This window comes from Taeniopygia guttata, chromosome 8 (genome assembly GCF_048771995.1).
Source record: "Taeniopygia guttata chromosome 8, bTaeGut7.mat, whole genome shotgun sequence".
NCBI lineage: Eukaryota > Metazoa > Chordata > Aves > Passeriformes > Estrildidae > Taeniopygia > Taeniopygia guttata.
The window spans coordinates 26,175,666-26,202,985 of record NC_133033.1 but is presented as its reverse complement, the minus strand read 5'-3'; the positions used below and the strand labels follow the sequence as shown (position 1 = coordinate 26,202,985).

At 43.5% G+C, this 27,320-nt stretch overlaps 1 protein-coding gene across 10 annotated transcripts in view; it reads right to left on the bottom strand.

Moving 5' to 3' along the window:
- LOC100224894 (coiled-coil domain-containing protein 180) overlaps positions 1-16,175 on the bottom strand; it is a 28,060-nt gene extending 11,885 nt beyond the window's left edge. The window contains exons 1-22 of one of the 10 annotated variants that reach the window (XM_072932806.1): positions 16,032-16,175; positions 15,376-15,589; positions 14,644-14,885; positions 13,737-13,819; positions 12,076-12,185; positions 11,861-11,989; positions 11,587-11,697; positions 10,432-10,527; positions 10,016-10,179; positions 9,727-9,840; positions 8,959-9,038; positions 8,186-8,274; positions 7,597-7,716; positions 6,801-6,974; positions 6,186-6,301; positions 4,858-5,002; positions 4,365-4,428; positions 3,503-3,735; positions 2,766-2,968; positions 2,059-2,231; positions 774-954; positions 188-334 (exon numbers count right to left, since the gene is read on the bottom strand). In XM_072932806.1, coding sequence (XP_072788907.1) covers positions 188-334; positions 774-954; positions 2,059-2,231; positions 2,766-2,968; positions 3,503-3,735; positions 4,365-4,428; positions 4,858-5,002; positions 6,186-6,301; positions 6,801-6,974; positions 7,597-7,716; positions 8,186-8,274; positions 8,959-9,038; positions 9,727-9,840; positions 10,016-10,179; positions 10,432-10,527; positions 11,587-11,697; positions 11,861-11,989; positions 12,076-12,185; positions 13,737-13,819; positions 14,644-14,738 — 2,627 coding nt within the window. In that variant the 5' untranslated portion in view covers positions 14,739-14,885; positions 15,376-15,589; positions 16,032-16,175. Of the gene's footprint in view, positions 1-187; positions 335-773; positions 955-2,058; positions 2,232-2,765; positions 2,969-3,502; positions 3,736-4,364; positions 4,429-4,857; positions 5,003-6,185; positions 6,302-6,800; positions 6,975-7,596; positions 7,717-8,185; positions 8,275-8,958; positions 9,039-9,726; positions 9,841-10,015; positions 10,180-10,431; positions 10,528-11,586; positions 11,698-11,860; positions 11,990-12,075; positions 12,186-13,736; positions 13,820-14,643; positions 14,886-15,375; positions 15,590-15,952 lie in introns of those variants that run through there. The other 9 variants (XM_072932812.1, XM_072932811.1, XM_072932810.1 and 6 more) reach the window with 9 other exon arrangements.
- Between the last annotated feature and the right edge of the window lie 11,145 nt (positions 16,176-27,320).

Below are 27,320 nucleotides of genomic sequence, written 5' to 3'. Positions count from 1 at the left end.
AAACAACACAAATGTGATGAAAACAGCACAATAATTGTGGTTTAACAAGATACATTTCTTTTTTTAAATAGGAAACTAGATGAATAACAAAAAAAACTTTACTTTTACTGTTCTGCCTATGCAACAAACACCGATTCCCATAACTAGGTCACCATTTATAAACAACACTTTCATGAAATCTATATACCTGCAACTTTTGAGAAAACCCACGTTTGAATCCCTTAATTTTCCTAAAGCTTGCTCCAAGTGCTGCTGGTAACTTCTCACAGTAACACTGATCCATTCCAGATGGTTGTGGAGCTCTGATTCCAGATTCCTGCTGGAAGAAGCTGACCTAACAGCAAATAATAAAAGACAGGGAAACATGTCTGAAGAGGAACACACATGATGATTCAGCGATTGCTGGCTGTAAAGACATGAAAAATATTGAGGACTCAAAAGTGAGTAATGACTCTCTAAGCAACTCCTGATACTATTGGGCATTTTTCTTCAAAAAAAAAAAAACAATTAGTTAACGGATATTACTGCGCATGTTCTACTTAAAGAGTGCCAGCACTTTGAAAGCAGATGAAAATCTCCATGTGTTCAGTCCTGATTTTAGTTTCATCAGGGAAAGAGAATGAAATTCTTTCCATGTTTTCAACTTTTATGAAGTCTTCATTGAAGAGCAATGACATATAAAACAGGTTCAGAATGCAAATCATAAACATCTCAGACAGCAATCAGGAGTATTTAACTGGGGAGACTCACAGCAACAGCAGGGGCACACTTACTGTTCAGTCACAGGAGCGTGGAGCAAGTCATACTCCAAGTTATGGACTCGGGAATTAAAGTTCGTGTTGAGGTTATTTAGGTGATCTGAAAATCGGAGGAATTCAGCCTTCTCCTTTTTCAGGCCTTCCAGCAGCACTGCACAGTGGCGCTCAAGGTGCTCTTTGTGAAGTGACAGCTCCTCTGAGAAGAAAGGAAGTTTATAATAGAGAAATTAGTTCCTCTTTGCTGTGAACTATCACAATGCTCAGTTAACCCGTGATCAGCAGCAGCAGCAAAATAAACAAAGCCAGACCTCATAGTAGCTAAAACATACAGATTAAATACATTCAATTTGGTTTCTTTGACTTTTCTCCTGTGACAGACATATGTCCTTAACAGCTCCTAATCCATTCAAACCATAAATGTCTCTTGTTTGCTCTAAGCATTCTTTTTCCTTTATTTTTGGTCATTGCTGACATCTCCATTATCCCTCTGTTCTCAGTCTTGTAACAAAACTAAAGGTAGTATTTTTCAATGGAAAATACACTTTTCCTGGTTTTGTAAGGGAAAGAAGAAAATCAGTTTTGGTCTCTCTTCTGGAATGATAGCTGTATAAATCAAGAGCCAGCCAATCATCTCAAGAAAGCTACCAGAAGAAGCACCTGTCCTCTCTGCAGAAAAAGGGAATTTGTAAAATTATTTGCCTGTTCTTCAAAAGAAGAATTTTAAACTTAAGTATTCAAGACCAACAAACCTGTCTAAAATATTTTTTTCTCACCATAAAAACCTGACACTTCCCATGCAAAAAGGGTTTTCTAGAGGATGCTCTGTAGATGCTCAGTGATATTTCACAGAGTCAAATCCTCCCTCTCATGTTTTCAGAAGCTTGGCCCTGATATTTGGCTCTCTCAACTTGCTAATTTCTTTTTCTGCAACACTTTTAAAATATTTTTTGTACACCACAAACTCTTGTTAAATAATTTCAAGGTGGATGAGAATTCACAAACATTTACAATAGAATTTTAACATCTTTTACAATAGAATTTTAATGTCTTCCCAGTTGTTAATCAATGCACTGCTGTCTATTTTTCCAAAAAGAACACAGTATAAACCAGGAAGAGCTATAGAAAAGAAATGTCGTTTTAAAAATATCTAACATAATATACTGGGAATTCATAGACAGTGAACTGCTTTTTGTTGTCCTCTATTACAGAGTCAACTACTGCTGAAACAGATTTTGGCCCACTTAGGACCATCTGTGAATGAAGAAATGTGATGCTCAGAATACAAAAAAAAAGTCAATACCAGCTCGAGCATTGCAGATGCTCTGTATCTCCTCCTGCTTTTGTTGATGCAACTTAAGATGCAGCATAAGTATTGAATTCAGCTCTTCTTTCTTGGCAGCTACAGAGGCATAGGAGTTGGACAAGGATTCTGCAAACCATTCCTCCAAGTGTTCAAAAAAGCAGAGGCGAATCCTATGATTGAAAAATAAATAATAAAGTAAGGAATAGTAAATAATAAATAAGAATTTATTGAATATATTATTTCTAAGAATTTAACTTCTGGCTATAGGAAGGTACAGTTTCAGTACCATTTGCACAATACTGGTAGAGTTTTTGAGCTAGCTGCTTAGTACTGAGTACCAGGCATTTTACCTTCATGGCAGGGAATCTGGGCAAATTACTTGTCTTTCTGTAATATGTTTTCTGACTAAATAATTTTCCCTAAAATATTAATGTTCTGTGAAGGTAAATGTTTTTGTGGTACTTGATAGCCATGGATACAAAACAATAAAAACATTTTATCATATTTGTATCAATTTAAAAAGTGGAATAACATAATAATTGTACAATCATAATTTTATAATTGAAAATCTAACTATATAAATATCTAATTATATAACAGTAATTAGATAACTTTTGCCTCTCTAGCCTAATGTTTCTTCTAAGCAGCTGAAATTTGTCTATCGCATAAAGAGAAAGAAAGAACAGAAATTGTTCTCAGCTCACCTTTTTTTCAGTTCAACAAACACGGCTTCTGTGAGAAGTACGTATTTCAGGTACATAGGAAGTGATTCTTCTTTTTCATATTTTGTAAAATAACTCTCTGTGATGTCAGTCTTTCCTGCCTCTTCAACTCCAAGAACAGTATAAATGTTTCCACTAGCAGTGGCAATTTCAGCACTTTCTGCCTCGCTGCTCTTGGACACTGACTGGGAAAATTGTTGGAAATTGTCACATTACTTTTAAAGGTACCAGCATAGAATCAACAGTGCACCAGCTAGTGTAGGAATCCTGAGGATATTTAGAATAATGTTCTCATTCTCAATTTGGACATTTACACAGTGCTGGCAATATTTATATTTTTATATATTTATATGCCAGCAAGACACAGGCAGAGTTGCCAACATTTTAAAAGGTTTTTATTATGGCAACAAATTAATGGAAACTGAAAAATTAATACTTAGGTACAAATACTTAGCTTAAAACCACAGGCTGAGAACACTGTGATGAAAGACAGATGAAAAAAAAAATTATGCAAAGGATTTCTATAAGGGTAAAAGATTGGAAAGAATGGTTTTGAACTGTTTTATACACTCAATTTTCCCATAAAAGGATCTGTGTGCTTTGTAAGCAAACTAAGAAAAAAATTACTTTCTACTCATTCTCAGCAAAAAGACTTCCTATTTCTCCTTAATTTGGACAAGACTGCCTTCACCTTCAAATTTATTCTCTTGCTCACTTACCTGTGTAATGCTTAGTCCCTGTTCTGCATGCTCATTTTCTTCACTTTTATGAGGAATACTCTCCTCATCTTCTTCTTCCTCTGTTTCTTCAATTTCCTGTGCCAAGATCACCCGTTTCTCTGTTAGCTTTTTTTCTCCAGCTGATTTTTGACAACTGTCCCCATCTTCTGGCACCAGCTGACAGAGGTGATCGTCCTGCTCTGCTCTGGGCTGGGATGTCCTTGCCTCGAGCCCTGGGGGTAATTTTGATTGCCACAATGTCAGAAAGACCTAAAGCTATTAGAGAAATGTCCAAAGGAGGGACACAGAGATAGTGAAGGGTCAGGAGGGGAAACCATACAAGAAGTGGCTGAAGGCATTTGGTTCTGCTGTAGGAGACTGAGGTCACACCTCACTGGCGGCTGCAGCTCCTCTCAGGGGCAGTGAAGGGGCAGCTCTGATCTCTGTGACAGGGACAGGACTCAGGGAATGGCTGGAGCTGTGCCAGGGGAGGATTAGACTGGAGATTAGGAAAAGGTTCTTTCCTCACAGGGTGGCCAGGTACTGCCCAGGCTCCCCAGGGAATGGGCACAGCCCCAAAGCTGCCAGAGTTCCAGGAGAGTTTGGACAATGCTCTCAGGGATACACAGGGTGAGATTGTTGGGGTGTCTGGGCAGCGCCAAGAGTTGGACTTTCACAATCCCTATTGGTCCCTTCCAACTCAGGATACTCTGATTTTCCTCTCTTTGCACGATGCTCTCAGCTTGCTGCTCCACCCTATGTTCACCTTCTGAAGCCTTGACTACTTATTTACAGTTAAAGCAGAGTTCTTCTGGTTACAATCCAAAGAAATACAGATTGAAAAACAACCAAGCAGAAATACCTGTTTGGACTGTTGAGGTATTATTTTGATCTTGAACTGTGGAGTCTATTGTGTCTTGCAAGTTCTAAAAGCAAAACAACAACAAAAAACACCCACCACAGCATTTTAAAATATAGATTTGCTTTCTTCTAAAAAATCCATATCCCTTCTCAAATACATCTATTTCAGTAAGATAGGCTAGTCTTGAAAATATCACTCACTATCTAAAGAACCTGTAACACTCAAATCAATTGCTAAAAATCTGTTACCTTGTAGTTTTCTGTTCAAAAGCCAAGTGAATTTGCTAAAATTCTGTTTGTAACAAGGACAGAGTTAAAAGTGCGGGACTGAGAAATGTTTTGGTTTCCCTCTGCTATCTCTACCAAAAGCACTTTATTCAATGACTGAAACGGTACTTTATGTAATCTGAATTTCAAAGGTAATGTAAATTTTCTCTAAAGTGAAAAAGTAATACACCAGTAGGGTTTTAAACCAGAAGAAATTTTCTTTTTACCTGTTTGAAGATTTCCTTCACATTAAAATGCTGGCTGATGGATATACTATAAGAAATCAACTCCCACAAAATAGCTTTTGGATAAGCCATTACTTCATTCATTACAATCTGCCTGAATGTCTCATTCCTGTCAAATTGAAGATCACTGTTTAAGAGATTAAAATATTAGAAATAAAATTAAGTGTGACTACAGTGTCCTTAAATCTAATTTTTTTGATAAATCTCATAAAACCTTTAGGCTAAACATTGTCATTGATCTGTTTATATTGAATACAATCACATCCTGTCTTGTTAGAGATTAGTTCATGACAAATAAATAAATGCACAAAAGTTAAGAAATATTTCCAATAAAGCCTTTTACATCCTTCCTTTTGGATGGGGAACTGTTCAAACTCTGCTTACATAAGAAAGGTCAAATTACTGTCTTTCTTGTTAGTTCTACACTGTGCTCAGCTGTGACTGAGCCTTTCTGGTTTATTTTCATTTTACTTGAAAATAAAAACTAATGGTTCAAGCTGAGTCTAGATTCAAGAAAAATCAGTGTTTACACTTGTTTTCACTTACATTTGCTTTGTCTTCTAAACAAAGATAACTATCGGGAATTTAGGTATGTATTCAGATAGGTTACATTGTATTTTCACTTGGTCTGTTACCTCCGGCTTTTTAAAAATTGTATGAATGATTATTAAGAGTATCAAACCACCACAATCCCACTATAAGGTGTGTAAGACTGCCCCTCATGTCCATATTGCTCTTCTAATGTGCCTCTGATCTAACAGGCAGAAAAGACCCCTGGGTGTGAGAACAGAGCTGCTTCCTCTCAGGTTTCACACCTCCTGCTAAAATGTTTAGCAAAAAGAGTAGTACTGTACCAATTTTTATATGGTTTTTAAGGTTGCAAATGCCTAATCACAAGAAGGATAACAGAGAGCTTACCAAAATTAAATACTTTGGCTACTTAAAGATCTTAGTCCCTGCAACTTTGAATGAGATCAAGTCTGTGAGTGCAGACATGATGGTGCAGACCAACTTTTGATTCCTGTGATTCAAGAATCTGAACTACTTTTACCTTCTGAATAAGGCATGGATGTGATGGTATGCACAGGAATACTGATGTGGTATGGTTTTTGAATTATAGCAGTCTTTCTTCATCCCATTCCTAAACTGTGGGTATTATTTGCCTTAACCTTGTTCAATATGTGCATTATTTTATATTCTTACATGAAGTGAAACACTCTTTTTTCCATACCTTCACACAACAGCATAAACAAGGCCTAAGTAGTACAACCAATGTTAAAATATGCTTTACTTTTATACAAAATTCATACCTAGCTCTAATTTGATCTAGAGAAGAAAGGGCATTCTCTAAATATTCCTTCAGCTCTTCTTCACAGCTTGCCATTTTCATTTTTTCCAAAATTGTATCCAGCTCATCTTTCATCACCTAAGGCCACATTAAAAAGCTAATAAAAATGGTTTAGTATATACTAAAATCTCCATAACTATTTAGGATTCAAGTAATTTGATTATGAATGTATATTCCACACCAAGACCTTAGCAAAACTTATCACCTGTGAAGATCTTCCTTGATAATGAACAGCTCTGACACAGCCACCCCAAGCTGGCTGCTGTAGCTATGAGAATTTGGCATCCAACCGGACTCCATACCTGCACAAGATCTCATAATAGCAACTTACAGCCACTTTGTACAGAAAGCAGCAGTGATCTTTATCACTTTTGCCATATCAAGAATAAGACAGGACTGTCCATTCAGTGTGAATCAAGCATTTAGCAAAAATGCACTTGACAGAATGAAACTTAAAAGTAGAAATTCCAATATAAAAGTCAGATATTTATAGCAGCTGTTTTGAATTCCAGAGGGTTCTTTGTATTAAGAAGACTTCTCTTTACATTATGCCACATCATTGTTTTTATGTTTATACCTGTATTATGTCATCCTGTTCCAATCTGTATTTATCTACTTTTTCCTCAAGTACATCTTCCTGCTGTGACAGTTTGAGTAGATGGACATCCCACAGACCCATGGCCTCCTGAACACAGCTGTACAAGCCTTGACAATGCTGCTCATGCCATTTAGCCATCTCCTTAAAATCACTCTAAAGAAAAACATTCCAGTGAACAACTCATTTTTAAACTGCTGGAAGGTGAAATGAATGAATAAGAGGATATGTAACATGGGAAAAGGCCGCATGGAACTATACAAATGGTGTTCAATATTGTGTCTTCTATATGGTGACTAAAAAAAAAATCCAAGTAAACTGGGTAAGAACGTGGATTTTTATTCTACAAGCTGAGAGTATCAAAACTTCTGTTTATTCTGACATGGCAAAGCACTGAATCATATTCTACAATTTATCTCTTTAGGAACAACTGCGTGGTCATTTTTATGTATAGAATCACAACATCTGGGAGATCATTTAAATCTATTCCTCTGCCTTCAGACAGACTGGGCCATACGTCATTCATACCTATCATATGTATTTCAGATATAAATGATAATAAAAATGCAATATATTACAAACAATAAACACAGCAATTATGAACTCTTTCATGTGAAACTCTTCCACACCAAACCTTGTTTCTTTGTAGTGTTTAGTCACACTATGGAGCTCTTTCTAATGTGACATCAAATGCCTACAATGTAGAAGGCATTGCAGATAGGAGCACAGAAATAACAGACTAATGCCAAGAAGATAAAACCAAATGTAATTTACATACATCCATGTGCTCCAGTTCTTCTTCAAACCTGTGTTTTAGTTTCTCAGTCATCTGAAGCATGTTGGAATGTACAATTTCAACATCTTCTACTGTGCAAATGTTCTTATCCAACAGGGTCATCTAAATGAAAAGAATAGCAAATTATTGACATGCATGACTTTCAGAAAGCATGACTAAACTTAGTGTTTCTTCTCTTGTGATGGACAGAGAAAGACTCAGGCTCCTATATCCCACATTTGTTTACTAAACACTACAACTCAGCTGGATACAGAAGGAGAAACTGAGACAGAGAGCAAGACAGATTTGCCAAGATAGATTTAGCACAAAGGCTGAAGGTCCTTACATTCTCCACATAAACACAGGATAGAACCCCCTTCATTACTGGCATTTGTTACAGCTTTTACACATTTCAAGTACAAATACCAAACACTACTGTGAAACTAAATGGATGGTTACTTTTTGAACTGAGTAAGATGGAGGTTAAAAACTAATTTCACTTGTTATCTCAGTGTTTGGTGGATCCTCAAACACATTTTACTGTAATGGCACACTGTACCACGGCTACCACACCCAAAGCTGGGACACTCACCTTGCAGGTCTGCACTTTTTCCTGACATTTGCCCTGCACCAGCTCATACTGGACACGCAATTTCTCCACAAACTCTGCATTATGGGTGTCTGAATGGTATGGAACAGACCACAGTCAAAATTCTGTATTTCACAGTGCAGTGTGAAAAGGAAACATGACAAGAGGCCATGTGCTGAATCTCAGCAGAGGGAACAGATCCCAGCAGTGTCACACATCTCTGTGACACTAACAACCAATCAAATAAGATGCTTTAATACACAGCCGTTTATAATCATGCTTAGAAGTAGGAAGTTATTTACAATTGCTACCAGCTTCTTTGCTACCATACAGGCTACAAACATCACAACAAGACGTGCTCTGGAGCAAGAGAAGGCAGGCACACAGAGGGAAGGCACCCTACAGGACATAGAGAAAGGAAGTAACTCCAGTACTTCTTCCCTTCTTCTTCTCCAAGAGTTAAAAAGGAGTATATTTTTGTATGATTGAAAACTGCTCCATGTCAAAATTAAACTTTTATTTCCCCAGATTAATTCTAACCAAGCCAGTTCCTGCTAGATGTGACCATGTACAAGTGTTTGTACCAGCCAAAGGAAAGTGATGTCACAGGCAGCTTCTTTGGGTCTTACTGCCAGCTCAAAGTAACTGAGAAGGCGGGATGGAACAAAGAATAGAGCAAACATGAACTTTCAAAGCAACTGTATACCTCATCATTGCCCAGGAAAAAAGAAAGTATTGCTTGAATTCCAGACTGTTTTTATGATTTCCCAACTTACCTATACTTGTGTTTAAATTCTCCAGAGTTCTGTACCATTCATTTAAGTCAGATTTTGTATATGTTGGAGGCAACAAGGCACTATCAAAGTAGTAAACAAGAGTCAGGTATTCTAAAATACAAACCAGTCACGTGTATATAAAACTATTAAAAAATACAAAATTATGAATCAGAGCATCCATGCTACTGTGCTTTATTTTATTTACAGCCATCTTGCAATGAAAATCAACCAAAGAGACTGCTGTTGTTCAAGGCCAACTGTTTACTACCCAACAAGGAACTGTTATCTACCTTGCCCCCAACATCCACTGTAAAAAAACTCCCTGTAAATACAGTAATGCATTGCACCCAAAAATGCTTTTTGTGTTCAGGATGGATATTCAAACACAGCAGTGTCAGATTTCTATCCATATTCCTCTCTGAATTTATTACACAAATTAAACCCCTTGGAGAAAAAAACACCAACTTCTAGTTCTCCACCCATCTTTGTCTGCCCATTTCTACCAGTTTCAAATGTCAGTAATATTTACTTTTGCATGCCTGCATTTTTAGCCCACAATCACCACTTCTTTAGTGTAGCTGGTGCAGTGAAAATCAAGAATGCTTTTCCATTAAAAAGAGCTGTAGAAATATAGGGTTTGACCCTGTCTTACTGCTGAATTTAACAATCACACACTGACAGAAAGCAAAGTGCATTTTGTAGCCAAGCTCCTCACATTAACTCCAGCAAGAACTGTTCTCCTTTATACTATATCCTCTTTTGCCATACCCAATATGCTGCAAAACCCTCAGTCTCTGTTCACCAAGTACAATTTGCTCCTTAATCATATTTTCCATTTCCACAGCTGGGGGATTCTGTACTTCTTCACTTGCCATAAATTCTCTGCAGGATGGAAAAAAGATACGTATAATGGAAACATGATATCAAACATGATATCATACATGATATGTATAAAGAAAAAAATTTTTTTTTAACTTGTGGTTTTATAGAAACCACAAGTGAACACTAGTCACTTTGTGTTATTCATTGTCCAAAATAAGATTGCAAAACTTCTGACCTGAAACTCTGAATAACACAGTTCTTTTGGATGAGCTTCCAGTCCTTGACTCTCTCTTGCCACTTCAGTTGATGCAATTTTTCTTTCTCAAGCTCCGATTTCATTAGATTAAAGAGCAGCTTGGCAGCTGCCCTCTCATTACCCAGCAATGCTCTGTTTATATTCTGCATATTAAAAAAAAAAACCAACCCAAAACTAGGAGTAGAAGCAGCATACAACATGCAAAAACGAACAAAAAAATATATCTTCTACAGAAAATGAGGTGAAAAAAGAATACAAATTATTACAAATACCCTGCAAAGTAGAAATCTCTCTATATTTCAGTGATTGATAGGCAAAAAAAAATAATTTCAGCTAGGAAAAAAGAAATTCTAGGAATATTCAGACTGCTATCCTGTTCCAGGTAAAACATTTACCATTGCCTTATTGTTTATGAGCTTGTGAACATCAGCTGCCAAGAAGAAGGAAATTTCCTCCAGTTTCACTGTATACTTGGTCAGTACCTCTGTTATCTGTGCAATGAAAGAATAAAGAAAAGAAACAACAAAACGTTAACTCAAATATCAGTATCCCAAATTTAAAGACTACATGAACAAGAGAATTTTTTCCATTAAAATTGATTCCATTTGATTCAGTAATTATTCATTAATTAAAACTATTAAAGTGGATTAAAATTAATTGGATGACACACAGATTGAGAAGTAAATTTTAAAATATTAATCTTAGTTACTTTAAATTCTAACTTTTTCAGTAATTCATAAAAACAGTAACTAAAACATTCTACTTTGCTACTACTCAGGTGATTGCTCTTTAATACCTGTGATAATTGAGTGCTCTGCAGACTGGCCATAATATGAATTTAAAAATCAAACTAAATTCCTTTCAAATACCTGAAGGGAATCCACCAGTGCCTGTTTTGAGTGAACACAAAATTAAAGCAAATGTGTTCATCTCTGACATTTATCGTAATGGTACTCTTGGACCTATTCATCGTACCTGAATTACAAAAAGAGAAGCAACTGGCACTCGTAGAACAAACAGCTCTTCTTTGCCTACAAGGACAATGCAGCAAGCTCTTCCACAGTCTGTTTTTTTAATCCAAACATTTCCTATAATGTCCAATGACTTTTACAGGTTAGGCTGAAGACTACAAAACTGCAACATGTTTGCTAGCGACATCCAGCCAACCCAAACTAAAATCAAGCTAGGTCATGTCTAAGCTCCTTCTCAACTGCAGAATGGTTATGTCCCCCCCAAAAATAACAGACCAAATCAAAGTTTGACCTACACAACCCTCCAGGGAAATAAAAGCAGCTTGTATATTCCTTGCACCTTTAGCATAAGTAATTGTGAAAGAAACACCTTCAAACTAGGAAAAAAGTAGCTTCTCCTGATTATGTGGGTATAAAATGAATAGTTTATTGGGGAAAAGAAAGCAATCACCACACAACAGAACTACAGGCAGACCTCTGACTCCTTTGGAAACAAGCTACTCTTTGCTCTGCACCCAGCATTGTATCAGCAAATACCAATCTTATGCTTAAGTAACAGTTATTAAGACTGCAGCTCACTTTCATGGCTCGACTCCTTTCAATCTCCTTTAGGGATGCATCCATTGCCCTGATACACTTCCTTCTGTTTGAGGACTCCTCGTGTATCATGTTCCAGAGTTCTTCCAAACCCTGCAATAAAAATCTACTTTCAATTTCACTGAAGAGTGAAAACACATAAAAGAAAATTTAAAAAGTAAAAACCCAATAATTTTGGACTCCAGCAAGCCATAAGAAGATGCTACGCAGAGCAGATACAAGTAACTGCAGTTGAGCCAATGCTGAGTTGCCTTACTTCAAATGAGAAGGCTTCCAAAGCCATGTCAGATGCAATCTTTTCAAACAGAAGTTTACTCTTTTCATCTGATTTCATCACTTGAAGCTGAAGGAATTCTTGAAGATTCAAAACAGAGGCTGCCATCTCCTATAACAGTAGGTCAGTGTGATCATTTGAATCTTGGGCCCTGCCCTTAGAAGAGCTCCAGACTGGATAAAAAACTCCTGCCTTACCCTGCCAATGCAGCCCAGCTCCCGCTGCATTCCCATCACTGCTCTATCGTGATGCTTTTGCCGCCGTTCTGCCAGGTTCTTCCATGTACTGCTGCCTGTTTCCTCAGGAACTGCCAAGGAAGAAATGAGGATTCTATAGCCTGGAACTGTTGCTGCAGAACATGGGATGCATGAACAGTAAATGCCAAAATCTACACTATGACCGCTGTAGTTTGTGCAGCTTTCACAGTGTGCAACATCTTTCCAAGGGAAGTGCAATCTTAGCAAATGCAGGTTAAAAATACTAGGGCATATTTTAAACTTCTGATTTTCAGAAGGATAACAGCATAGAACTATCAATTAAGCTCAGGTACGATATAAAAAATTTGCAACATTTCAGGAATGAGATCTGATTACATCAGAACTGGAATTTATCATCTAAACATAACCTGTGACTGACCAACAATTTCACAACTGTCTTTTTTTTTTTTTCTATTAGAAGCCTCGTCATCTTAAAAATTACCTACATATCATCAAAAATGTGTCAGGCCATTTCCCGAGCTTGATTTTTGTTACCTTGCAGGAGAAAGAGTACCAATGTGGGTGTAACCAAACTGTGTACTCTACTCCCCTCTACCTCATTTTATGATGACCTGCTAATGATGGGTGGTTTTCAGCACACCTGACCACCAGGATAAAAGTGTAAAAATGAGAGAGGCAAGCCCTGCAAGGTGAGGTGGTATGTCTTTATCCTTAAAATGATTCAGCTGGGGAAGCAGCTGCACCATCTATCCAGTGAGGGTCATCTGTGCTAATGGGCCATAATGAACTGATTATGCAGTAGCAGAATGGGAAGCTGAAACGACTATCATGTACTCCAAAAATATTCTAGCATTCATGGGATTACATCATTCCATTCCATTATGAAGCTCCCTGCACTGAGGGATGTACCACATGAACTCCACTGTATATAATTCAGGCAGTCTGGGGACTTGGGACACCACCACCACTGGATATCCAGAGGAGGATCTGAACTTCCACAAGACCACCCGTTGTGGCAGCACATTTCTCCCTCTCTCAGGATTTTTCATAGAGGTGCACAGAGAGAAATTAAAGAGAAAACAATTTCTATTTCTGCTCCTTGTTTTTCTCATGTGGAATGTGTTTGGAGAATTGTTTACCTAGGGTGATTGCTTGATTGGATTCTGGTGAGGATGGTTTGAGCCTGATGGCCAATCCAACCCACCTGGGGCTTGACTCTCCAGAGAGGGTGACGAGTTGTGTTAGAGATATGGAGTTAGAGAAAGTAATATGTGGTTTTAGTATCTTCCTTTATATAGTATATTAATGTATTTTAGCATAGTTATAATAAAGAAATAATTCAGCCTTCTGAATTGAGTCAGACATCATAATTTCTTCCCATTGGGTTCGCCTGCATTTACAATAACCCATTCTGACAGGACTGCAATCACTGCAACCCTGACCAACAGGGTGCCAGGTGGTACTCTGACTTTGTGGTTTTAAACCAGTTTTGCTGTATCATTGCATTTGCTGTAATCTTTCTATTATATTGTAACTCCGGTTTGAAATCTCTCACAAGGTAACAGCTAAACCTGTTACATGTACCACATTTCCTGCGACTGTAAATTAAAATAGATGACATTAAGGGAAACCAGTTTTACCAACTACATCGGGCAGGCCTCTGACTTCCTCAGCTGAACTTGCACATACGTTTCCCCATGCCTCTGGAAAAGTTGTAGATTGTCTGAAATAGAAAGAGAATAAAGCTTCAATTTGTATTAAAAATGCACCAGAAGAAGGACTAACATAATAGTATAATACACTTTAATTGGCAAAATTTAACATTAAAGTGAACATAAGTCTCATTCTAACTTTAAAGAATATAATTTAAAGAATCAAAGTTGCCTCTTCTGAGATGAATTGAAGTCTGGGTAGATCCCAATTGTAAATCTATTAGGATGGCATTACAGCAATATATGCTAGATTTAGAACATGTAAACTACAGAGACTTACAGAATAGCTCTAAAAGGTAAAAAACCTAGGAACTCTTAAGGAGACACTGGCAAGAAATGTGGAAATAGCCTTTATCTGCCCAGTGCTTTTCCCAACAGCTTGGGCACTGTGGTTGTCCTTGGGGTCAGTGAGAATCCCTGTATTGCTATTCAGCAGCTGGATCAGGGTAAAAAAGGATGGATGCATTAACTCCATTCTTGTTCATTACATTATCTTACTGCATCATCATGTAAGCCATTTACTTGGAAATACAGCCTAAAAAATATTTGTCAGACTGGGTGTATATCTAGATTGCTAAGAGCAAAGACAGTTTCTTTTTAAAAGGAAAACCATACAATATGTCTGCCATTGCAAATATTAGTCTGGTAGCCTGCACTTCAACAGGCAGCAAGCAGTTCATTATACTAAATTTACATGTGGTGAGGAGACAATCTGTTACAAGCCCTTAGTGCTATGAGCAAGAATACAAGAGTATATAATTCCCGGTGAAAATCTGTCCATTTCATTCCTTTAGTTAAGAACATATAATTGGGGTTTTATGCTTCTGTTCCCTACCTGTCTGACTGTGGCTTTTTTGTGAAGTCACTGATGGGTGTTGTTCCAACACATTTCTGCTGATTATTCAGTACTGGCATGGCATCAGCAAACATTTCTGAATGCCTATTTAAAGGGAGCTTTTTACTCTTCTTAGAGGACTTTGTCTTCTTCTTTCCTTCATCCAAAAGGTGGGCTAAGTGAGCCTTCAAAGAACCATAATCTCAACAATTAGAATTCCTTCAAACCTACTGAATGGAGAACTGGGACAAAATAATGAATGAAAAATAGTAGGGGAAACACAGCAGAAGAGAAAGGTAAAACAATGAACCCTACATACCACACACATAACCATTTTCATCTAAGGCCATTTTCAAAATGAGAAAAAAAAAAAGGATAATCTTTTCCTCAGAGAGGAAAAGTGGACAAACTGGATGGTGTTGCCTTGCTTACAGTTACCAAAAAAGTAAACAGCAGAGTGAGAAATGCCTGAATCTGGATAACTATGCTTTTAAATGTTTTACTGCTGTGTTATGATTCTGCCTTCAGTTAATATAACCTGATATACAACAAAGAGATGGGAACCCATGTACATGCACTGGAGAGCATATGCTGGAGATAACACATTCATTTTTTCCTAAAACAAACCAAAACCAGAAACTATGAAAAAGACCTGGGACATTTCAACAGCCAGAAAACTGACTAACACAACAAATTCCTTTGGCTTTTGCTCAATCCTTTGCTTTTTTTTACCTTGGCCTTGAAGATCTGTTTACAGCCTTCCTCTCTGTGAACACGTCACACTCCTCCTATCGAGATCTAGTGACTAATCGAAGCTGAGTGGCCGGGCCTGCTTCCAGAAGAACTGGCAACTGCAAGCTGGGAGCCAAGAGGAGACACAACACTTCACTGGGAAAAGGGCCTTCCTTGCTCCTTGAATCACAGAGTGGTTTGGGCTGGAAGAGACCTACAAGATTATCTTAGATCATCTTCCAACCTCCTGCTGTAGGCAGGGGCACCTTGTGCTATCCCAGGTTGCCCCAAGCCCTGTCCAACCTGGCCTTGGACACTGCCAGGGATCCAGGGGCAGCCACAGCTGCTCTGGGCACCCTGTGCCAGGGCCTGCCCACCCTCACAGGGAACAATTCCTTCCCAATATCCCATCAAAACCTGCCCTGTGGCAGTTTGAAGCCATTCCCCCTCGTCCTGCCACTCCAGGCCCTTGTCCAAAGTCCCTCCCCAGCTCTTTTGGAGCCCTGCAAGGGGCTCTGAGGTCTCCCCGCAGCCTTCTCTTCTGCAGACGGAACACCCCCAGCTCTCCCAGCCTGACCTAGAGCACAGAAGCTGCAGCCTCCAAAGCAGCTCCGGCAGACTCCCGGCGGTGACACTCCACGCCGAGCGCTGCTCACCTTCCAGGCGCTGCGGGGTCGCTCCCGGGGTCGCTCCCGCTCTCTCCCCGGGCCCCGCGGGCCCTCAGGCGGAGCCGCGCGTGCCGTTGCCAGACCAACGGGGGCGGGAGCGGGGCCGGCCCAGCCTCACCCACAGCGCCCCCCGGTAGCCGCTGCCGCAGCACCCGGAGGCCGCCTCGCCGGGTCCCGGCCTGCCCGCCCCGCGGGAGCAGAGCTCCGGAGCCGCGGAGCACAGCCCCGCTTTGTGCTCGTCTCTGCACAAGGCAGGCCAGACTTCCCACGTCCGCACCTTTCAGCTCATCACGGGAATGAGAACACACCAACCCTTGGGGGAAGAAACCTCTTAAGGTCTCAGCATCTGATAAATAATCAATAATGATAGCGTTCATAGGCATTAATCAAAAGCCCTAGAGCAGTGGCTCAGCATAATCTGGCTCCCTGAGCTAAGTCAAGAGAGGTTTAGGCTGGATATCAGGAAAAGGTCTTTTTTTCCCACAGGGTGGTTGAGCACTAGAACAGGCTCCCCAGGAAAGTGGCGACAGCACCAAGCTTGTCTGAGTTCAAGAAATATTTGGACAACGCTCAGGCATGTGATGAGATTGTTGGGGTGTCATGTGCCAGGTCAGGAGCTGGACTGGGTGATCCTGGTGGGTCCTTTCCAACTCAGCCTATTCACCTCCAGAGGCACAACTTGAGGCCGTTCCCTTTTATCTGTTAATTGTTAACTGGGGGGAATCCAATCACCACCTGGCTGTCCCCTCCTCTCAGGAGTTGTGCAGAGCCAGAAGGTCCTCCCCGAGCCTCCTTTTCTCCAGACTGAGCCCCCCCTCCAGCTCCCTCAGCTGCTCCTTGTTCTCCATCCCCTTCACCAGATCTAATCCATTTTGTGGACACACCCCAGTTCCTCAATGTCTTTTTTGTCATGAGGGTCCCACAAATCACCTGAGGATTTGAGGTTTGGCCATAGCAGTGCCCAGAACAGGGGGACAATCGGTGCCCTGGTTCCACTGGCCATACTATGGCTGCTGGCCACAGAAGGCTGCCCTTGACCTTCTTGCACACCTGGACATGTGCTGGCTTATATACAGTGGCAGTGGTGATTTCCCTCTCCTCTCCAAAGCAGCAGTACAGTAATTCTTTATTTTACAAGCCAAGGTGTAGCAGAAGATAAACACAAAACAAGGGGGAAGCAGGTCTTCTCCAGGATGCAGAAGAATCTGAAGCAGAGAATAAAGCTTTGAGGAATCAGTCACAAGGAATTATTTCATTTCAATACCACAGTCCAGGATGCAAGAAAGAAGAGAAACCAGGGAGCCTGGTCATCATTCCTGGTCTCCAGCTCTCTGCTGACACTTCTGAGGCAGGACTCAGCAGCAGAGAGTGTCTGCACCTCCCGTGCCTCCTCTGCCCTGTGTGAGCAGCGTACAGCAGCTCTGGCAGGGAACCTTCGCTGCAGAGGGCTTGTGTGTTTTGGCTTTGCACCTTAATGAAATGATGCTTTGGGTCTCCAGGACACTCCTCTGCCGAGGGAGGAGCAGCTGCCGCATCTCCTACTGTTTCCAGCAGCTGAGGAATTGCCATGGAACAACTTCAGCACAGACCTTTTAGCTGGAGCTTGCTGTTCCTTCTGCAGCCTTCTCCCGTGCCAAGGTGTCTCACCTGCCGTTCTGGCAGCCGGTGACCCCTCAGGTGGGAGCTGCCGGCCAAGTGACCCCTCAGGTGGGAGCTGCCGGCCGGGGAGCCTCGGGGAGCCTTGCCCGGCCATCCCTCGGGCTCGCGGTGAATCCGCCGCCCTCGGAGCAGCAGCGCTGGAGGCGCTCGCAGCGCTCTGCGGTACAAGGGGGACACCGGGCGGTCGCTGCCGGCACACGGCGGCTGCTGCCGCTCCTGGGATTTCCCGTCCTCTGGCGAAAGGATGGGAAAAGTCACTGATCTTCCACTTACCATGGAAAGCACCGCTCCTTTGGAGAAGTAGAAGTACTGCACGCAGAAGAATTATTATACCTGGGAGCACTCTTGTTAGGCATTTTTAAAAACAGTTCAATATTACAGCCACACAAACAGAGCAGATATTAGAGGGAGAGTTCAAATCCCCTAAAATTTCTGTGAAATAATTAGGATCAGAACTTAATTTCATCTACAGATGACTCACTCTTCCTGTAAGTTCTACTCTGCTGGATTGTCAGGAATGGAATCATCTCCACCGTTGCTGATGCAGTGTAGTGAAGAACCATCTCCTGATGGCAGCACATTTGCAGTCCAGAGCTGAGAATGCACAAGATGAGAACCAGTGAGGTCTGGGCTGAAATCCCTGCCCGGGGAAGGGCAGCAGCAGTGAGCCAGCCCTTGCCTTTTCAGGGGAGTGCGAGGGCTGCAATGGCAAAGGCAGTTTTCCGTGCCTTGGCACTCAGCATCGCTGCAGCATTTGGGAGTGAGTGCCAGCTGGGAATTCTGAGTGTTGGCCTTTGATCCTTGGCATGAGAGCTGCTTTTAATCTTTTTTTCTCCCATGTTCATTCACACTGGCTTTTGCAAACATTTGTCTATATATTGACTTTTATATGCATGAGCACTTAAGAGTGTAGCTGTGATTAAGACCCTAAATTTAAGGAAGTAGTGGATAGGATGCCCTGGAAACTGCCCTCAGTGATAATGGAGCTGAACAGAGCCATTTTTCTTTGAGAAAAGAACAAGAACTCACAATTCCCATTTGTAAGAAGTCAGACAAGGAATGCAGGAGACAAGCTTGGCAGAGTAAGCATCTCCTTGTTCAAAGTACAAGAAGGTAACATGCAGACAACATATGCATTGCAAAAAGGTTTCTGAAAGAAAGTTAAAGAAAATAATATGCAGACAATACACAGCAACACATAATGAGGAAAATATAGAGATAATACATGGTGTGTGAGAATGGGATCAGTATAGCTAAGGCTTTTTTGAAGCTGAATTTGGATAAGTCTGCGAAGAATAATAATAAGGGAAGCGACAGGTGGGAAAAGGAGGAGGAAAAGAAACTTACCACACCTCCCCTATTTCCCTTCACTCCCATAAGCCAGACAGGGCTAGTGACAACAGACAAGGAGAAGGCTGAGGTACTCAACAATTGTTGGTCTCACTTTTTACTGCCAGTCACTATGCCCACATCTCTCAGGTTATTGGACTGGTGGGCTAAATTCCAAGCCATTGTAGCAGAAGATCAGGTTCAAGACCACCTGAGGAACCTGAGCAAGCACAAGGCCATGGGACCCACCCAGCTGCATGTCAGAACTGGCATCTGCAGCTGCTAAGGTGCACCCTCTATCATATTTGGGAAATCAAGGCAGCCAGCTGAAGTCTCCAGGGACTGTGTTGTACTAGCACAGAAGCCATCTGACTGCAATACTCTTGGTCTTTGTAAATCTCAAAGCTCTGAGTAAATTTCTGCAGAGGATGTCCAATGCAGTTTCAAAACTTGAATCTTTGTAATTGGTTCTTATATTGATCTTGGATATTTCCATTTTTTGGACTCCTATATTTTCTAGACATTTGTAGTGACTGAAAACTGAAATGAGCCACTATGGTTTTTCCAGTGGTATAAATGTATGGCCAAACCCAATATTTTTTAAGATAAATATATTTTTGCTATGTCTAAGAACATGTCTTTGATTTATGTGTCCAGGTTTTGGCAATGGGGGAGCAATATGGCTGGCCTGTGAAAATAGCCCAGGTGCTGTCCTGTCCCACCTGCTTCCAGCTGGCTCCACTTCAGGATGTCCTACAGCAGAGAGAAGAGGCTGGGACAGCAACCTTTAGAAATGTGACTTTTTGGGGTTTTTTTTTTATTTTTAAGTTAATAAAAACCTTCAACCTGATATTTTTTGTGGTTTTGGTTTGGTCTGTTTGTTTGGGGGTTTTTGTTTGTTTTGCAGGGGGGGGGGTTGTGTGTGTTTGTTTAGTTCTGTTTTGTTTGGTTTGTTATGATTTGGTAGAGTTCTTTAAGCAAAACTGATTTGAGAACTGAACAGTCCTCCACTATATTCTCCTGGATTCACCTGAGAGTCTTCCTAGGCACCTCCCTGCTCCTTTTTGCAGTGAGTCCCATAACATTCTCCTGAAGGAGCTGTCTGCTCATGGTTTGGATGGTGCACTGTTTGCTGGGTGACGGCCACAGGGTGGTGGGAAATGGAGTTCATCCAGCTGGTCCCCAAGGCTCAGTTTGGACCCAGTCCTTTTTAATGTCTTTACCAGTGATCTGGACCAGGGGATGGAGTGCACCCTCAGGAAGTTCCCAAGTGATGCCAAGTTGCGGGGTGGGAGTGTTTTTCTCTTCCAGAGGACAGCAAGCCTGGAGGCTCTCTACAACTGCAATTCTACACAGTGCCAGTATGTGCCATGTGCTTACCCCTTCAGCTGCCCATCCAGGTAAACCTGTAACCTCTGCACCAGCAGCCTTTATTCATCATTGTGACTGACAGGTCTGGACATGGAGACCAGTTTGTCACTCTATTAAATGTCAGTCTTGGCTGTGGGGCACATGCTATTTACAAACGTGACTTTTTTTAATGCTCCAAAGAGTGTCTTGCTGTGTACTGTGCATCATGCAGGTTTGAAAAGAAAAAATGTCCCCAGGCCAGGAAATAGATATAAAATGACAGGACATGTGAACTATTTATTTTCATGAGCAGTCTTTTAACTCTTTGTCCTTCTTTACCAGCTTTGTAAACGTCCATTAAATACCTCATAAAATGTTACCATGGTATAGTTACTTCTGTAAGGAATTAGATAATCCTGATGGTTTACAAGACACTTGATTTGGCCCAGGTAAAATGCTGTTCAAAATAATTTGTCAACTTAACTATCACTACAAACAGTTTTTATGCTGGTGGTCTTAGGGTGTGTGGGTTTTGGGGAAAGGACTTTGCTAATTGCATGAAACAGATGTATTTCAGTTTATTCTCTCTCCCTATGAGTTTGCTGATTTAAATTAAATTTTCTCAGTAAAAGGCATTAATAGAAAGTATTATCATAGAACTTTGTAAGCTTTCTTATTCATTAAAATACATCCCTTAAAATACCTTAAAAAAAAAAAAACATTTAAAAGCCCTGAAAAAGCCCTAAAAGTATCCTAAACGTTCCCAGAAAGTTCCTAAAAAGCTCCTGTGAGAAAACCCCTCAAATATCCTTTAAAAACACTAAAGAAAAACCTAAAAAAGTGCTCAGTCCCAAGCCTCTACCAGTCCCTCTCTATCCAGCAAACATCATCCCTGCCTTTTAATTAGGGTCACTGCCTGCAGCTGCTGTTGGGGAAAAATGGTGTTCTAGGGGTGCTGTTTAGGGTGAGCTTAGGGTTGGGGTGAGGGCTGCTGCTGTACCCTAACCCTTCCTGGTACCCTGTGTCCTGTCCTTTGCACCCCTAACTCTCAGTGTCAGCTCTCCACCTGTCAAGTCCTCCCTCTTTGCCCCTCAGCCCGTAATGTCAGCGTGTCACCCCAAGGCCCCGACACTGTCCCTTGGCCCCCTAACCTCCACCGTGCACGCTGCACCCGGGGTGGTATTTAGGGTGCAGTTAAGGGTGGTGTGAGGGCAGGTTCACCTGTCACCCACAGGCACCCCCCACTTTGTCCCTCAAGGCACCCCCTGCCTCTCAGCCTCCTTGTGTCACCCTCAGGTACCCCACTGCAGCATCTCTGTGCCACCATGGAGCCCCCCTTTTTACTCCTAAAGACCCCTTCTGCCTGTCAGCAGCCCCCAACCTCTGTGTCACCCTCCAGCCCCCTCCCCTCAGCCCCAGGTCCCTTGGTGACACCGTGCAGCCCACAGACGTCGTCCCGGCCCGTTTCATTTCGGTGCTGTCATGCTGCCAGGGCCACACTATCCCCACGAGTTTGGGCTCCCATGTGGTGCTGCAGGGAGCCACAGGGGAGTGAGGGATGGGGCAGGATGGGGAGGGTGAAGGGTGGAGAGAGAGTGGGGCAGGGTGGGCTGGACGTACAAATACGGGTGAGGGATGGAGACAGGGACAGCGAAGAACAGGGCTGAGGGGAGGAGGTGAGAGAAGGAGGGGGCACCCCAGATCTCCCTGACCAAAACGGCAGCAAAATACAATTCTGGTTGCCAGGGCAATGCCAAACACCTCCTGCAAACTGACATCAGGGACCTGGGCTGGCGAGTTTTCTTTCCCAGGGAAAAGGGACAGTGTTTGTGTTCAGGGGCCTGTGGCCTGGAGCAGGCAGCCGCCTGCAAAAAATCTGAATGGCAAAGGATGTGCCCCACACCCAAGCTCCCCATATCTCAAACCTATGCTGCCCTGACAGTCCCAAATGAACCCTACAAACTGACATCAGGAACCAGGGCTGGCGAGTTTTCTTCCCCAGGGAAAAGGGACAGTGTTTGTGCTCAGGGGCCTGTGGCCCTGAGGGGGTGGCCAACTGCAAAAAATCCAAATGGCAAAGGATGTGCCCCTTAAAAAATCCACCAGAGAAATACCCATGTTCCCAAAAGTAAAATTAATAAAAAATGACAACCAAATACATGAAACTACAAAAAAAAAAAAAACAAACCAAAAAGCTTATACTAACAACAACAAAATAATTATTCCTAACACAAGAAACCCATAATGCCTCAAATCACCAAAACACAAATACCATCTAGAAATAAACACGTGGCCAAAAGATAAATGTAACCATAAACAATATCTCCCAAATTCTCTGCAAAAATAAAACATACACGGCAATCAAATAAGGCAAATGAATCAAACCCCTATGATATAATAAACAAAAATGCAATTATCAATATTAAAAAACCTCACTAATTAACTACAGGACTACTTCAAACCAACCTAAACAGACACTACATACTCCTGCTAATAAAAGCCTCCACAACCAAACTAAAAACCTACCCTCTACTTCATGCTACGACCCATAAAAACCACTGTAAACTTTTAAAAGCACATCCTTTAAAAACATAAGAACCGATCAAAAAGAAATCCTACAACAACGCTCAATCCAAAAAACCCTTGTCATCAGCACCTGGAGCAAGAACCGTAACAACCAAGAAGTACACCATGGCCCTTCTCATATACCAACTACGAACAAAAGAAAATGATCCAAGAAATTCCTCAAAAGCCCCACAGCAAGGAACGCTGGAAAATGAGAAGCCACACTCCTGGCACCAGGGGCAGAAGAAGCGCCCCCAAATGCAGCAGCACAGCCCAGTTTCCACCCTTCCAGCACTGCAACAGCTGCAGCTCCCTTCCTTTGAAGCGCCAAAAGTGACACCACACTCAGGCGCTTACCTCACTTCAACCAGGGCAAAGAAATATGGGCTTCCCTTCAATTTCATCCCCTAGAAGAGCAGAAGGAGCTTTCCTCGAATGATGGCAAAAGGGGGATTTTTACCTCAATTCAAACCCTTTAAAAGGAGGGACAACAGGGCAGCCCCCTCCGTTTCAACCTCAGGATGATGAAAAGGGTGGGGAGCTACCCTCAAGTCAAACCCATCATACGACAACAATATTTTTCCCCTTCCATTTAAAAGGCAACACAGGGATTCTCTGTCTCCCCTGTGATAGCCCTAACACCCTGGAAAAGGCAGGTTTTCCTTCAATCACTACCCTCAAAACCACAAGTGAAGGGGAATCCCCCACTAGTTCAGACACCGATACCCTCAATTTGAATTCCTTTTGTCCTCAAAATCCTTTTTTTTTTTTTTTCTTTTTTTCCTGGGAGCAACTGGGAGGGATTGGCAAGACGAAATTTAAAAGGGAAAGGAGAAAAGTCCCCACTACAAAGGCGCACCAGCTCACCTGTTTGGCTGCTGCTTCTCGGCACAAAAATTTGTCCCTTGGCACCTCCTTTGAGCAATGCTCTATGTACACAAGTGCGTATCCAGGTGATCCCCCGGACCCTGTCCCAAGCGCCCATCGTCCTTCCATGAGACAGGCCCGGGAGCTCCCCATAAACTCCCCTTCTCCAGCAGCAGCTCCATACAAAAGCCAGCTGAAGCAAACCCTCTCCCTAAAACAACCTCCCCCCCCACCCCCCGGCAGGAGCCACCCCTCATCCTCACAGCTCACACCTGGGGCTGCTCTGAGCCCTCCTCATCCTCACAGCTCACACCTGGCACTGCTCTGAGCCCTCCCCATCCTCACAGCTCACACCTGGTGCTGTTGCCACTCTCCAACAGGTCTCTCCCTCTCCAGCACACAGCCCACTTCTTACAGACACCGATCAAACAGAAATCTACTACGGGTGTTGGTTTTTCTTAATCCATCTGGTTACACGGTTAAAACACATACATGCATTGATTGTCATTGAGAGAAAGCTTTCCCGTGGAGAAAATAGTCATTTTGGTAGCACACTTCGATACACCTTTGGAAAAAGCAGAATCAGCACCAACTCCTAAGACTCCTGCTGAGGAACCCTGCCCTCCTTGGGACACCCAAAGCGGCAGACCTCGAAAAAGGAGGGGAAAAGTCAAGCTTGGAGTGGAAAAAGAGAACATAAGTACAGCAGCCTTTAAAAGTGCCTGCACGGAGCAATAGTGGGAACCAGTCACATTTCTTCTTTCCTTGCTTTCTGTGATGACATAAATATGAAGTAAAAACACCTTAAACAAAAGGCAGAGCTAGGATTTTACAGGTCTTCATTCTGGCAGGCTGCATGACAGACGCCTCTTCCGGGACTGCGACGGAGAATGGCAGAGAACGGAGGCAAAAGGTGCCGGAGAGCCCTTTCTGTTCCCTTCAGCCCCTGCAGCTGCTCCGATGGTTTCAGAGCACTTGCTTGGTTCAGCACGAGATAAAAACCTTAGGGCAAGATTTTCAAAACTACTGCCCATCCCCAGTCAGAATTTCCTACATTCCTGGATACAAATGAGTGGATAGAGAGAGGGCTTCTTTCCAAATGAATTTAGCCATAGATACCTATTCTTTACCAATACCTATAAAAATGAAACACTTGCCAGGTTTTAGTATTCTACACACACCCCTCCCTGGGAATTTTGGGGCAGCTTTAGGTTCCTCTGCGGGACGGCACCAGAAGTGACCCCCCCCCTCATTCGCCACCCACCCACTCCCCCACTGCAGTGTGCCTCCCTCTCCTAGGGACCCTGGGGTGCCCCAAATGACATCAGAGCCCCGAGTCTTCACCCCCTTTTCCTGACCTCCAAAGAAGGCACAGAACAAGTCCAACTGCCCTGCACAGCAGCCCAGCACTCCCTTCCAGCCCTTTCCACACCTCCATCCCCCCCGAAAGGGACTCTGCCGCAACAAGAAAGGGGGGGCAGCCCCCAGAAGGCTTGAAGCCCCCGCCCCGCCTCGCTGTCGCAGGCCAGGGGCAGAAATTGGGAGCGGCAGAGGCGGCGGGGACGCGGCACGGCCGGCACGGCGCAGAGCGGGGCCGCTCTCAGCGCGACGGTGGCGGAGCCGCAGGTCCGGCAGCGCCGGGCGGTGTCCGAGCGGCGCGGGGGGATCCGCCGAGAGCCTCCGGCCCCGTGCGGGGACTCCCGCAAGGGCCGGGGGGCGCCGGGCTCCGGCCCTCGGGGCTTTATTCTCCGCGCCCCGAGCCCCGCGGCTGCGGGGGAAAGAAGCGAAGGGCGACGGGAAGAGAGGAGGGAGAGACGGGCATGCGGAAGGGTGGGAGGGAGGTCGGGCTGTGGAGGAAAGCGGGAAGGGAAGGAAAAGGCCGGCAGGGAAGGAAGAGGGACGGTGGACAGAGGAGGGAGAGAGGGGGAATAGAACGGAGTAGCGGGGCAGGGACAGGACGGAGTGAGGGCAGTGGGAGGTCGGGTTTGGGAGGGAGAGGAGGGGACGGTCTGGGGGTCAAAGAACAGGAATACGGGGAAGAGGAAGGAAGGGTAGCGGGAAAGGGAGGGAACGGAGCTGCTTTGGGGAGAGTGGGAAATGCGGGAAAGGGAGAAAGAAGAGGAATACGGGGAGGAGGAAAGAGGGGCAGAGAGAGGGACAGGAGGGGGAGCCTCACAGAGCCCCGGCTCCACCCCGAGCCCGCCCCGGCGCCCCGCCCTGCCCGGGATGCTGCGCTCGGCAGGGCCCGGCTCGGTTAGACTCGGCTCCTCGGCTACACTCGACTAAACTCGGCTATTATCGGCTGGATTCGCCTCTTCGGCTCAGCTCGGCTCGGCTGAACTGGGAGCCGCTCGCTGCGTTCAGCTCAGCTCGGCTCGGCTCGGCTGAACTCGGAGCCGCTCGCTCCGTTCGGCTCGGCTCGGCTCGGCTCGGCTCGGCTCGGCTCGGCTCGGCTCGGCTCGGCTGAACTCGGAGCCGCTCGCTCCGTTCGGCTCAGCTCGGCTCGGCTGAACTCGGAGCCGCTCACTCTATTCGGCTCAGCTCGGCTCGACTCAGCTCGGCTCGGCTGAACTCGGAGCGGCTCGCTCCGCTCGGCTCAGCACAGCTCGGCTCGGCTGAACTCGGAGCCGCTCGCTCCGTTCGGCTCGGCTCGGCTCGGCTCAGCTCGGCTCGGCTGAACTTGGAGCCGCTCGCTCCGCTCGGCTCAGCTCGGCTCGGCTCCCCGCGGGCGGCGCCGCCTCACCTTCAGCGCGCACGGCTCGGTACTCTCCTGCTGTCGCACGGAAATGCCCCACGCATCATTAGACAAAGCAGTTTCTATGTTAAACCCTTTCTACCCTAGAAGGAGATAACTTCTCTACCTCCTTCGTCTTCTCATTTTTCTTCTTTGATTTCAAAATCAGACTTGCAAAACCTACTCCTAAAAAAGACTTGGTAAGTAGTCAATAAAGTAGTCCTGTCAATTTCATAACCTAAAGGTATACTTATGTTTCCACAAAAAATAAACTACATGACAGTCCTACTCACTGTCTCAAATCTTATTTAAAATACTCACAAAAAAAAAAAAAAAACAAAAAAAAAACAAACCCAAGATAAATAGTTCCACAACCAAAATAAAACAAGCACCACTAACTAAAACCATCCATCAAAACACATTGTGTTTATCAGTCACCAATCCTAAAAAAATCTCTAGGATGTCCGGGAAAGGGAATCCACATCAGGTACGAAGGAAGGCTGCCTCCCGTGCTGGCAATTTCCTGCAGTCACCGAATTGTGGCCCTTGCCCAGCTACAATCAAGAACACCAAACATCACTGCATGATCTTAGCTGCACAGCAGCCACAAACCCACAAGTCTGCTACTCACCATTCTCCTAAGAATGCCCGGATCCTCGGGCCGCTTCGGGCACGCCCTCGTGGCAGGGTCTGCCTGGGAAATGAGGAGACGAGGAGTTGTGGCATTCCCGAAACTCAAGCGCACCCTGGCTCCCACTCACTGGTTCCCTAAC